Source organism: Convolutriloba macropyga, unplaced genomic scaffold (assembly GCF_964194025.1).
Source record: "Convolutriloba macropyga unplaced genomic scaffold, txConMacr16.3 SCAFFOLD_547, whole genome shotgun sequence".
Classification (NCBI taxonomy): domain Eukaryota; kingdom Metazoa; phylum Xenacoelomorpha; order Acoela; family Convolutidae; genus Convolutriloba; species Convolutriloba macropyga.
In genome coordinates, this window is record NW_027452934.1 from 52,022 (window position 1) to 66,437 (window position 14,416).

At 41.7% G+C, this 14,416-nt stretch overlaps 1 protein-coding gene across 1 annotated transcript; it reads right to left on the reverse strand.

The window, feature by feature from the left end:
- Positions 1-8,506: 8,506 nt before the first annotated feature.
- Positions 8,507-14,414, reverse strand: LOC142357908 (coiled-coil domain-containing protein 39-like). Its single transcript, XM_075409402.1, has 2 exons — positions 13,785-14,414; positions 8,507-11,289 (listed from the first exon to the last, which is right to left on the reverse strand). Exons 1-2 carry the CDS (start codon positions 14,023-14,025, stop codon positions 8,669-8,671), a joined length of 2,862 nt encoding a protein of 953 aa, XP_075265517.1. The 5' UTR covers positions 14,026-14,414; the 3' UTR covers positions 8,507-8,668.
- Positions 14,415-14,416: the final 2 nt, after the last annotated feature.

Genomic DNA, 14,416 nt, shown 5'->3' on the forward strand with positions numbered 1-14,416 from the left:
GTCCAACAGCTGTTAGAAACGACCAAGGACTTGACTTGGAGGAACGACCGGTGACCCAAGCTAATGAAACGCCTGAAACGCTAGAAGAGACTCCTTTGGCGCGCAGACGACCTCGGCGAGACATTAAGCCCGTGATCCGACTCGGGATTGACGAATAGACATTTTATTTTGATTTTATTGATAGGTTTTAGTTTTTTTTTTAGACCCCTCCCTGCAAAAATAAAATCAGATCAAAAAAAAATTACTTTTAGTATATTGGGCAAAATTATTTGATCTCGATTAACGAATAAGGTTTAATTTAGTATTTCGTAGTAAAATAATATTGACATTTATTTAGATACAATCCTTCATAATGGGAGGGGTGGTTGTGTGGAGGGCCATTGCGTTGCTCTCGTTTGCCGGAGTGGTGCAATCAGAGACTGAAAGAAACACGGCTGGAGCGGTTTTCATCCCTGAAACGCCAGTGATAATTTCAAGTGGACTTGAAGCGACGTGGGTAACCGTGCCAATTCCCGGACTACCGGCGATAAATTTGACTCACTTAGACTTGGCTTACCAGGAATTCCAGTTGAATTTGGCAATAAAGTGGAGAGGATATGATAGAACCATATGTGGGGATCAAGAAACACATGAACGATTGTTGAACAGTACATATGTGACAATCAAAGGAGTGGAATATGAAGTCCAGGAGATTGAAAAGGTTTGGAGGGACATTAAGGACCGAATAGGCACTTTTGTTAATGGAACGACTAATCACCGTCACGGCCGCGAACGTCGCGGTGCTGGAGCAATTTTTGCCGGTATTGCGGCCGTCTCAGTAGTTTCCTCAATTGTACTTGCCCCTGTACTTAAGGAAGGTTTCTGTCACTATATGTCTTTCTTTGGTTTCTGTGGAAGCAGTAAGGACATTGACCGTTTGGGCGAAGAATCGGAATTCTTGGACGGAGCTATTCGAACAGTTACGTTGGAATCAGGAGAAAAGATTCACTTGCTTGGCCACTCTCTTAACAAGACCCAGGGTCAATTACGGCTGATATCCAAGGATGCAAATGCGAATTTTCACACTATTAGAGTTGCGGTTTCGCAACTAGCAAAAGCGGTATCTTATGGAGCTTATGGTGACCAAAAATCAGGACAGTGCGACAAAAGTCATGAGTGGGCATCAACTTTTAAAAAGAGCATTGCCTTCACAACAGGAGTTCGAAATTTCAGCGATCATATGACCGCTATAAGATTGGAGTTAATTGCCTACAAAGTTGCTTTGCACAATTTTGGCTACGTGCTGGACGATGCATTGGGTTCTCTGGCTCAGGGACACATTCCTGCTACTTTGATTCCACCGGAAGTTCTGTTGCAGGTCCTAGACGGTCTTCAACTTGACACCCAGAAAGAGGCAATTCCACGACATGGTCTTATGACGTATTATGGGTTTGAACTTGTGGAATCGACAATAGTTACACACAATAGTTTGAACATTCTGCTCAACATTCCGGTTCATCATACGAATGGTTTTCATCGTGTTTACCGCGCGGTACCTATTCCACAACCAATAGCAAATGGGTCGACGGCTACCAAGTACAGATTTGATAAAAATTATTTGTTGGTTTCGGAATATAATAATAATTTTGCAGAAGTTACCGAAGGAAAGATGAACTCGCACTGTAGGGGGAGTTCTAGGTTGTTGCTCTGCATGAAACCTTTTCCAATGGCAAGAAGCTCCTCGGCAACATGTCTTTCGAGCCTATTTTTCAACTTACCAACCTCTGCTTTGAGACTTTGTCCTCATGAAGTTGAAATTTTACCCGACGAAGCAGCTGCGGAATACCTGGATGACTCAACTTACCTGATCACGTCCAGCAACGATGATTTTAAATTCATTAACTATACTAGAGTGAAAGACCAATCACAAGGCGAACAGATACCTGGATGCAAGAGTTGTCTGATTAGACCTAGTTGCCTTGGAAGGGTTGAAAACCCCACGGGAACGATCGTTCTATACCCGGATTCCAGAACATGTCAGCACAATTCAAGCAAAGTTGTTATTGTTGAACAGCATCCGCTACTGCAGTCGTTGTTTGAAGTTTTGAGAGCGGTGGAAAACGATAAAATAAGAGTCGAAATTCCGGAAACTTTTGTAAACGCCGCCCATGAGGAGATGATAGAATCTTTTAGACTGAATTTGGTAGACTTACCAGAGGGAACAGTTGACCATGGGGAATTGGAATTGATTGCCAGGCCTTTTGCGGAACACATTCTTGACAAACATACGCCGTTCCACTGGAAGGCGTACCACAGTTCACCCCTGCGCATTCTTCTTGGTCTGGTAGCCATAACAATTCTGCTCGTTATACTCTGGATGATTTGGAAAAAATTGCAGGAACTCAAATTGTGTCCCTGTCAGGAGAGACTGCACGACGAATCGTTTTTCGAACACTTGAGACGGACTGTGGTTCCCCCTGTGCGCTACCACCGTAGACACAAAAGAGGTAGCATCGATCGCATCAGCAATGATGAGGTGGTAATCGGTTCGCCGTCCCATAGCTCAACCAGGATGATTTTGGACGACATGGAAGGCAGACGACGCAGTTGGATTCATAATCGTGAACTGCTTCCTGAGGAGGCCGACCTACCGCAGTACGAGCCTGAACCGGCCAAATTGTTGGTCAGCTCGCAGGGAGAAAGGACAATGCCGAGACCCTCTAAGGCCTCACCCGGACGCGATTTGTTGCAGAAGGACTTCGGTAGGAAGTGACGTGGTTTGGTTGCGGAGAGAGCACGCTGGCCCTCAACACTAAGTTTTTTTTCTTCTTTAAACAGAAAGGACTCGCGTGAGTACAGACATTCCTTTTTCTAATTTTAGTCAAGATTGCTTGGTGCTAATCGGATGACTTTATAGTCAAATCGTCTTTATATTTTAAATACGAAACTGATGTGCTATTCAGAACCTCTTGTTACCTGTTTATTCAGATCCAACAGTGAAACTGAGAGACGCTAGTAGTTAAAGTTCATTTAACAGTGTACCAACGGGATTTAAAGTGTTTTGATCTTTGAGGCGGTTCTCAGTTTTATTTTTGGTTTATTGTAGCTTAGTCTGTATTTGCTGCGCAGTTTAATCTTCAAACTTATACTCTAATGCTAGATCTTACCGGGCCTTATAACCTAGATAATTGCTAACGTGATTCACTCAAAAAAAAACCATCGATTGAGAAACAAAACAGGTTTTAAGGTAAATTAATAAGAAGGCAGAAGGCATAAAAGTCTACAGTATAGAAGCGCTAAGTAAAGTAAAAGTCCCATAAGAAACAATACTGTGTTTTTTAAAAAATATATATACATCGAGTCCAGTCAAAGGTTTCTGAAAGTTTAACACGCGAGTTTAGGTTTCTCTAACCAAATGAGAGCTGAGTGCACAATTGACCCGTTCTCGTGCCACTCGGCTTCATTCTTTAGGGCCAATTTTAGTCGTTGCAGTGGGGCTGACGAATTTCCAAGCGGTAGCTTGGTGTCCTGGCCTTGGGGAATAACCGAGACATCTAGTAGATAGAATTCTTCCGGATTGGTTGGCACAGGGCTTTTAGAGACCACCTGGACCAGAATGCAATCAATTTCCATGGTTGGGAGGAAATCAAATGGTTTGCTGGTCAATCCATGAGGAAGTAAAAAGGCCAGAGTCCTGTTGTTGAAGGTGTCCCTGAAATATACAATGAGCAATGAGTTAAAAAAAAATACAAGATTTGGATCAACACACAAGTTACAGTATATAAGAAAAAGAAGATATAAGTATATAAAAAGATTAAAATTTCCTTACATTTTGGGTTTCTGTTGGATGACTGCGTTTGAGAATGCTGAACGGTTTGACGATTGAGCTGGTTTATGGTTAGGCAAAGATTGGATGTCCTGATTGAAACAATGGTTATCTTGAGCAAATATAGAATACGGCTTACTTGACAGATGGCGTGATTAATGAGATGTTTAAACAATGGGTTAGAATGAGTGAAGTTTTCTTATCACAAATTAAACATCCTTGAGTAAACAAAGAACTGACAAGACAAAAGAACTTGACTTGAGGCATAAGATAAGAGCATCCGGGGTAGTTGAAGAGAATTTAATTCGACCATTAAAGCGAATCATGAGCAGCCCACGACCGTGGAGTGACAGCGAAGGTGAAGTAAACACTGCGAGCCGAATTGAAGTCAGAGAACGAAATGAGTCGGCTAATGATCTGGATCAGGAGGATCAACAGAACCAAAACAACCTAAATGCAAGGCACACTGAAACCACTGGTGAAGGATCCGCTGCGGTGAGGGGATGGGCACCTAGATGGGGCCAGAGGCAAATTCCCCCTTGGGCCAGTAGAACCACTGGACAACGAGTGGCGTACTGCGTGGGGAGAAGACGCAACACTCGAGGGGTGAACACGTTTAGGAACGCGCACATTGCATACAAGCGCAAGATCGAGCGAGCGTTGGAGAGGTGCAGAGCGCGTGAAAGATCTCTGCTGGAGGAATTGTCTCTTTTGGAGCGAAGGGAAGTAAGAGTACAAGAACTGGGATTGTCGTCAAGCGACGAAGACTAAGTACTGCTTTAAAAAATTTTATTGTCAGGAAATTTATTTCTCGTTTTTCTGTATTAATAATTTATTTTAACTTGCAGGTTTTGCCATCATCCGGGAGTATGATGAGAATAGAGGGGGGGAGTGTAGCGCGCATGCAAATTAAACGCGGATTAAAATAAGAGCAACGAGTACGAACTTACTTGTATGTAGGCTTGTTGGAAAGCTCGCAATTAGGACAATCTAATTAAGTTAATAACACCAAAGCTAAATTGAACAAATTTAAGTACTCTCTTGAAAGCAAACACATGGTGCCCCGAGTTCTCATTAAAACAAATATGCACACAAGTAAGCAAAGTTACAAACCGGATAAAGGCATAACAAATTGGTTGAGTTTAGTAATAAAAGACTGTCAAAACAGATTGACGAGACAAATAGGAGACCTGAGTTGTATACATAAGCAAAATAGTAATAAGTTAATTAAAATGGCAAGGACAAAGAATACAAGGAGTATTATCAAAAAGTTGAAATTGTCGCCTAACCGAGATCAGGACAGGACCACAGGATCTCCCGACAGCGAAATTGTTCCCCCACCTTCACCTCCGGCCTCGCTATTTGAGCCATCAGCCTCGGGGAAACAAGCTTTGGTTGAAGTGGGGCTGAAGCCAAAAAAGAAAAAGAAAGTGTCAAAGAAAAACACTAAAAGAATGGCGGCAAAAGCAGCAAAAGAGACTGTTACAGGGGGAACTGAAGACCCCAAAATGAAAGAAGCCTTCCTCCGCATGATTGAGGAAGAGAAAAATATAGAAAGTGAGAACTAAAGGACAGTGGGGATTATGAAAAGTATTCATATAATTGGAAAATTTACCTTTTGAGAATTTCTTTCGGTTTGCAGCGCCACACAATAAGGCAATGAGGCACCCCTTCCACAATTTGAAATTTCAAGAATATTCCCCCATAACGTACGCCGTGTTTTGTACCATTTAGACCCAGATAAAAAGGTTGCTCGCCATCGCCAGAGTCATAATGCACAAAAATATTAATCCGATATTGCCGAGCAAAGAGTCGTAAGTCTGTTGTGGTAATAAATTCAGTGTCCCCAATCCCTCTAGACAAAACCACTTTACCAGGTAACGTGTACAGATGCTTATTGGGCCCATTGCGTAGTTTTATAAAAATTTTCTCTATTTCACCAGCTTGTGAACGATTACCAGTGATAATAGTAGATAAACATGCGCTGACACAATTGTATTTTGGATGAGCAGTATCTAACGTAACTGGATCATAAAATGCAGTATCGAAATCCGACTGGCTGAAAGTAATCAGAGTTACAGAAAACGTGTGTTGTCACGGTTTTTTTTTAAAAAAAAAAGTACTGGACTTACCTTACAAATAGCTCGTAGCAGTGTCTTCTGTATTTTATTAGGCCAGTTTCACGACATATCCGATCGAGCACATTTTCTGACACAAGATTCATTGGACCTTTGCGGTATTTATAAAGCACTTTGTCGTTACAAATTGAACATTCTCGTGATATTGCAGTGCACAACTCTCTAATATCAAGTGCGGAATATATATTTTTTGCAATTTTCTCCAAATTTCTTCCCGCGGGATGTCCACTTTCTCGGTGCAGCTCTAATAATTTAATACGAGCATTTCCCCTGTGTAGAACCTCCAAATTGGAAACAATGAGATAAAGTCGACCATCTTTAGTGAAATATTTCCTGCTCCGGCGTCGCAATGAATGTCTGGTAGTTTTAGTGCTTTTTCGAGGGAAAAGACCTGATTGCAAAAAATGCACGACTTCAAAATATTTTCTGCTGTCCATTTAATCTAAAATATAAAGGGAGGCTCAAATGAAAGTAACTAAGGGTGAAATAAATTAAGTTGATCACGTTCTGTGTGCTTTAAGTAAACAAATGTGCTATTTTGAAGTGACAAAGATAAGGGGGGTAGCCGAACTTGGTGCCCTACAACTATGAGGGTTATATTAAGCGGACGCTTATGAAATTTTAATGTCAGGTACACCCAATGATCCTCTCAGGCTGATATAGCTTTTGGGCCAATCCGACTACCCAACCCCGAGCTATTAACACCGGAAGTGGGGTGATTTGAAGGTTTTCGATATTTTAAGTGGAAATATGAACTTTTAAGTAAGAAATAACTTTATTAACCAGTCGAAACTAGGTTTACGTGTGAATTAATGTACTGAGTGATCATGGGAAGGGTTTAGGAAGTTGTGGGAGAAATTTATTAGCATTTTAAAATAAGAATAGGCAGTTTTCACTAAAAATAGTTAACACTTAAATTGAAATAGCAATTTCTCAAAAAGTTGAAGTCGGATTGACCTGAAAATTGGGGGATAGACTAATTTGGGTACGGGGAATCCGATTTTGAGGTCGGATTTGACCCCACACCAACCTGCACGGAACTAGCGCACGCCCGTGCTGCGGAACGTAAAATTTGAATTGCTCGTGGAGTATTGGTAGTAGCCCTATGATTTTTGGAGGGTTAGTGTAACTTTTCAAGGGCTTCCGATTGGTGATATTTTCAATCCCAGATTCCGACCGGAAGTCGGTGCTTCGGGACGACCCGAGTGCCGAAAACCGGAAATTGGCCTTTTTGAGCGGCCGAATGACTTTGAAATAGTTTTAATATGATAACCTGAGACAGTTAGTGACAAAAAATAACCACCCCGGTCAATTTTGACGAACTCGGATTTTTCGGGTTTCGGCACCCACGACTCGTTAAAAATTTTCAAATTGCAAACGACTCGCAACGGCTGATCCGTTGGTCATGAAACTTGGCAGGCAAGTTGGTGGCACCCTATAGTTACTAGAAAACTTTACCCGGAGACGTTTTGACCACTACTTCGCAAGTTATTAAGTTTTGAAATTTGGGGTCATCCGGGAGGTCGATGAAAAGTGTGCGCGGTCATTGCTCGTGTTCTATTAGTAGTTAGGTCATAAAAATTGGTGGGTAAGTGTAACTATGGAAGGACTTCCCGCGCCAATAGTTATTTTTACCAAGTTGACCCTTCATCTTCGACTATTGACCTCTAATTGACCTCTAGAGGTCAAATTTTTGGGTTTTTGGGAAATTTGGGTTTTTGACTAATTTTTGTATGGGGAATTGCACGGAATGCTGGGAAAAGCATACCAAGCCATTATTTTAGCTTTAGCGAGCGTGAATTAGTGGTATATTTACACATGGAGACTAATAGTCTTTGAATAACAAAAGCGACGAAATTAACTTGGCGCCAAGTTTGTGTGCGCAAATAAGAGCGATAAGGACCGCGGACTTTGACGTTAATCTGTTTGTTTAGTGTAGGGAACCCCTCCTGCGGATGTATCAATCAGTCAGAATTACTTATGGTGTTTACTTAAGTTCTAAAAGTGTATTTAATTAAGATAAGATAAAGTTAGCCAAATAGAAAAAGTTGTAATCAGCTTATCGTGCTTAAGTTGGAGAGAGAGAGAAAAGACTGAGCTAGTGAGCAGTTGGTTTAGTGGGACTAAACTTAAAACAGTCAGTAAAGTTGCAAGACCAGTTAAGAAACTGTGAGCAACTTGGTTAATTATACTTCGAGTGAATCACGATAAAATTTTGAACTTATACAAGATTTTGCAGTTGAATTTGTCTCAAGTTGTTAGTTGATTGAGAGTTGCATCTCTTTACTGTGGATTCTACATTTGTGCTGGTGTTCTCTGTTCAATTTAACGTCTTTTGGGACAAAGCATTTTTAACAGCCTGCAAGAGTGGACGAGGGGAAAAACTCGGAAAAGAGACAAGGTAGCGCTTGCTTCATCATTTTCTTTTAAACCTTCGGTGTTGGTTTTAATTAAATTTGTTCGATCTTCTGGGCGACAGATTCCCCTCACTGTTGGCCTAGTTAGAAATTCAGAAGACGACATGGTTGATAAAGATGAGTTTTACTTATCTCAGCTTGATAAATTTCACTTTCAAGAATGCACTGAGAGAACGCCAAAATGAATCGAGAGGAGATTACTAAACCGAAATTCTATATTCATTTCATTCTTATATTTATAGATGATAAAATCATACATTGAAACTTCTCTTTGAAAATTTTTTGTGTTATAGTCTCCCTTCTATAATTCATCTGCGGCTACCTCCACTAGCTCTAGAAGAATTTCGACTTCCGTTGCCTCCTGAAGCGCGACGTTGCGATCCGGGGCCGCTTCCCGCTGCTGATCCCGCTGGAGCGTCGCCAAACCCAATTTGAACTGGTTTGGGTGAAAAGGTAGCTTTAGGGGAGGCCATGCCTCCCGATCTATCGCCAGGATCCGATCGTACGGAACTGAGTTGTGAAGATGCACGACTGCTCGAAGCGGATCCTGGAGGGGCTTCTAGTCCCGCCTGTTTGAACATGACCAGTACATCAGCCCCAGCCGACGGAGTTGAGTTCACTATCTCGGCTAGTTGTTTCATAATGTTGCGATTGAAGTCGCGTAACTCACGAAGCTCAAAGTCTCGTTCTTCGATAGTCTGGGAGCTGGACTGCTTCGACTGACGAAGGGATCTGGCTTCTCTTGACACCACCTTGGTGGCACGTTGGATCTTGTCTTGCTGTTCTATCATTTCTTGCTGAACCATCGCGAGACGCTTTGACTTCTCATCGTTTAGGGCCGAAAGCGACGAACTTTCATTTTGAATCCGGGCCATTGTGGCCTGCATGGATTGCATGTCATTTTGAATCTCTCGGAGTTGACGACGTTTGTACTTCATCTTGTCAATGGCGGCTTTCTGCTGCTGATCCAATTTTTCTTTGTCTTCAGCTAATTCACTTGTATCTTTCACACTATTAAAACTCTTTCTGTAAGTCTCGTTTCTACCATTCAGAAGTCGCAGAGTGTTTTCCAGCGCTCGAATTTCTTTCTCGGCTTTCCTGATTTTAGCGTCTAAAATGTCACCTTTTCGTTGTAGCTCTTCCTTCTCTTGAGCCGCCTTGATTACGTAATACGCGGCCGAACGCTCCTCTTCGCCTTCCGGTGGAGCCATTGACGTCATCAATATTTCGTAACGCTTACGTAACTTGTCAATTTTAGCGATTCGTTCGTGAAGCTCAACGGATATAGTCTGACGCTCGTCTTCGCCTGCTTTTATTTGGGATTTGAGCATATCTTGATGAACGTTAATTTCTTGTAAGCGTTCTTTCAAAGCAGTTTCAATCCACAGACGGCGTTTTTCAAGAGTCATGACGTCATCCGCTTTTGCGTTAAGTAAATCACGCAACCTTTTTACCTCTAACTGTAACAAACCGACTTCGACCATTTTGTCCTGCTTAGACTTGTGAAGACCTTTAAATGTCTTGGTCGAAGTATCGTTATGTAGGTCAAGTTCGTCAATTTTCTCAGTTAGGTCTTGTTTCTCTTTGTTTCCCAGTTCAAATTCCCGTTTCAGGCGTCGCATGTCTTCGCCAAGTTGTTTCAATTGAGTCGAAAGCAAAGTGTGACGTTGTGTCTTTTCATCCAAGATTCCGTTAAGCTCGTCAACTTTGGCATTCAAAGCTTTTTCTTCGGCGTTCGATTTCACCTCACCTTGCATTCGCCATAGCCTCCTTTCCAGAGTCTGGATCATAAAGTCCTGATTGTAAACTAATTCCTGTTGTTTGAGAGTATCCGCGTCTAACTTTCCAATCCTGGTTGCCAAGTTCTTAGCGGCAGTTTTGGCGCCTGATATTTCAGCCTCCAGATCTTTTTCCAAGTTGTTCATGCGATACAGTTCCTGCTGTTTTCTAAAGTGCGCCTCGTGAAGAGAGTGAATAACTTTGCTTAACTCTGCAATATTTTGCTCCTGATTTTGCATCAATTGATCCATCATATTCGCTTTCTGTTCCGCTGATAAATTCCCCTCAACTGTAACCTTTAACTTTTCCTGAAGTTTTTTCCTCTCGTTTTTGAGAACCCCTATTTTGTCTGCCATTTTTTCGATATCTTTCTTCAAAGACCCGATTGTGCCTCTGGTATCTTCAAGTTGCGTGCTCGTCTTTTCAACAATGTTTTTGAGCGATTCAAGCTCGTCTGCGAATTCGCGTCTCGCTTTGTCGACGTCACCAAGTTCGTTTCTAACTTTAGCTACCGTCCGATCTTTCAGCGCTATTTGTTTTTCCTTCTCTTCGTTATTTTCTTGTTCTTGCTGGTTAAATGCTTCCTTTTCTCGGACAATTTGCTCATTTTCAAACACATAGTTCTTCGTTTCGGTTAACTGAATTGACAAATCATTGATCTCTTTATCTCGTTTTTTCATGAGCTCAATCGTCTGCTCCCATTGGCCAATCAGATCCTGCCGTTCCATGTGAGCCTTTCGAAACTCCTCGGCTGTCTTATCGAGAGCGAGTTGTGACGTCAAGGTTTCTGTCGTCTCGTTTTCTAGAACTTTCTTTTTACCCGCTACATCTTCGGTAAGTTTTTCAATTTTGAGTGAGACTTCCTTGATTTTGGATTCATCTTGCCGAGTGTATTTTTGCAGAGTCATATAGTCCTCATCTTTTTTGGCCGCCTCTTCAAGCCAGGCTTCCAGCGCTTGCTGGTCCCAGTTTAGCTGTCCCTTGATGTCCTCTATGTTCTGGGTCTTCTTGAAGATGTTGTTTTCTAGTGTGTTTTTCTTCTCTTTTAAGTCGGCAAGGTCATTGTCCAGCCTTCGGATTTCAGCCGCAATCCGTCCCTGCTCTCGAGTGGCCACGTTTGTCAGATGTTCTTCAGTGTCGGCCTCATTTCCTAAAAGTATTTGCTCTCACAAGATTTTTGAGTCTCACACATTGTGACAGGCATTATAGGGGTCTTTCCCATTATAGCCCCCCCCCATGAAATTATAGCCCCCCATTATGGTATAATGATTGCGCGGGCGAGGAGGGGCTATAAGTTTTCTGAACACTAAGCTGTGTGGGGGAGGGGGGGGGGCTATAATGGGAAAGACCCCATTATAGATTGTTACCGCCTGTAAAACACACATTTCCCGACATTTTTTAACTAAAGTTTTCCCCTCCCCTCACCAGCTTTTCTGTAAAATAATCCGAATACAAATTAGCAGTCGCTATTTGACATATGAGATCTTTTCCGTTTGTGCCCCCCCCCACCCCAGCTTAGTGGGCGCATATTATTTACATCCCCCAGACGCACGTGCCATATTTTTATATAATAATTTACTATGTAATGGCACGCGCTCTGTAACTGTGGGGCACTCAACGTACTGGGAGGGGGGGGGCACAAACGGAAGAGATCCGACGCTCGTTTGTGATGATTTCAAATCACGTTCCACGGGCTGCTGAGACATGGCCATGGCTATTAAGTATGTTAAAACATAGGTATAACAGCAATCGCTAATTTGAGTGGGATTACTGAACGAAAATATCAATTTGCTTTGGGTATAATGGCATTGGTTTAATGGCATCGAGTAAATGGCATTGGACACAACGGAATTGGTTAATTGTCCGGACACATTCATGAACATGCTTGGAAACTAAAGTGCTTAATAGATTGATTGCGAAAGTGTTTTGTGAATTTTATCTGTTGCGTTATCATAGTATTTTTAACTCTGATGCGGTAGGTATTTTATTCGCTTGATCTTAATCACCACACTAGAGCTAAATCAGTATTATGTACGCGACCTTATTTAAGTGTTAGAGTAAGTCTCACTAAAAACTCACAATGTTCTTTGCTAATTTCCAAATCAATGTGTAATTTGCTCAAAATAAAATTGATTAGACATAAAGATTAATTATGAAACAGATAGGGAAGATAGAGCACAAATGGGGTTAAATCCTACTTGAAAATATGGTTGGGATTCTAATCTTAATAAAGCAATTAAATCCATCTTACTGCTGGATATGAATATTACTCTAAGTTTTTTTGCTATAAAATTGGCAGACTTACAATCCCTGCTGCTATTCCCGCTTAGCGGAGGAGTAGATGTTTCGCTCTTTGAGCAAAGAGAGGAAGAGAGAAAGAGAGAGAAATTTTAAGTTGAAACTGAAGCGGCTTAAGTCACGCTGGTTGAGTTGCTATACTGATTTCCTTCAACAGCAAGCTCTAGGCTCGTGCGTGTTTAAAAATGAGTCAACACGGCTCAAAAATCACAAGACTTATGATTGGCTCCGAATCAATTCCTAAGTCATTCGTGGAGCCGACTATTATTCGTCTTCAGTCATATATTCGTTTCAGACTTGCTGCTGTGAAGAGCGGCCTGGATAGCTTCAGTATCCTTCACTTAGTACGCCTATAAATAGCGGCAGTGAATCAGCCGCCAGCTTTTTCTGTAAAGCATTAAATAATACACAGCAGTATTGGGCCATGAATAATGTATTCTTTCAATCAACGCATTTCACGCAGCATAGCTCTCTCTTAATATTCCGTCAGTTTAGACTAAGTCTAAAGTGTTCACAAAGTCGATGGTTAAATAATTATAAACACTCTGTAGTATTGGTAATTGCGGCGGCAATTATCCAATTAGCAATACTACAGTGTCCGGTTCTTTCTCATTATATTATAACCCCTTTTTGAGTTCTCAACGTTTAGCACCAATTACCATAAACATACCATAATGGGCTGTAAATTATGATCGGAAGCACGCTAATATACACCCACTAAGACGAGGAGGATGACCGTTACAAACATAACCGTACTAACTTCGGGCAAACTCGTCTCAACTTCTATGAACCGCACTTCACACCATAAGTCTCCAAAACAGTTTCTGTGAATCGCATACTTGGAGACTGGTGAGCTGAAAGGCTCTAAGAGCACTTAATGCCCTCTTGGCGCAACCTGTTTACCACGTTTTTGAGGACGAAAAGTCAAATGAGTCAGATGGAAAGTTGGGGTCTTTCCCATTATAGCCCCCCCCCCCAGCTTAGTGGTCAGATAATCTATAGCCCCCCAGTCATGGTAAATATACCATAATGGGGGGGGGGGGCTATAATTTCATCGGGGGAGGGGGCTATAATGGGAAAGACCCGAAAGTTGGTCAAGCGAAAAATCGCATTAATAAAGACCGACAGGACTAATATAATTGCTAAAAACTTCGGGATCTATTTTGTCCATAGCTTAGTGAGCATACATTTTTATGACCCCCTGGCGCACGTGCTATTTTCTTACACAGTAAAGTGCTATATAACAACATGTAATTTGTAACTGGGGGTCATAAAAAAACACTGGGGGGACAGAATAGATCCAAACTTCGTTTGAGAGCAATTAAAAAAGAACCCTGGCTTTGGTACCTCTGGCGTGAATGAGTGCATTGGTGTGTTGTGACTCCTGCCGGACATTCTTCATGTACTCCTGGATAGAGTAGATCCGGTCTTCATTCTCAGCCAGCTCTGCTCTCAGTCTAGTAATGAGGGTCGCTTTCGACTGGATGTCGTCCTCCAGTACTTTGTTCTCCTCATTGGCCACGGGTACTGAAATCCCCTCATCCCAGTCCATCTGTGATAAAATGTCACTCGCAATGCTGCTCGGCATTTTTTTCTTATTTTGAAAGGATGTCGACTTCGTGTATGATACAGATCCGTTTTTCAGTTTTTCAACTTGTTTTTGTAAGCTTTTGTGAGAGTAAAGACTAATTTGCTGAACTTGAGTCCGCTGTTTTGTATCTAGGTTGAGTTCAAGACGCCGACTATGCGTTGATTTGTAGTATAGGTGTTCAAATCTTGGAACAGATGCGGTGAAACTGACTATTCTCTAATTCTAGTAACAATCTTTCGGAATCTGTTTTAAAATTAACTAATTTCTGTTTTTATTTTGTACAGTAACTGTTCTGTAATTGCAAAGTTTTTGAATTATGGTGTGCATAAACTGCGTTTAAGCGTGAATTCTAAGCCGTACAATATTGTTTGTTCAAATGTATTGTTCC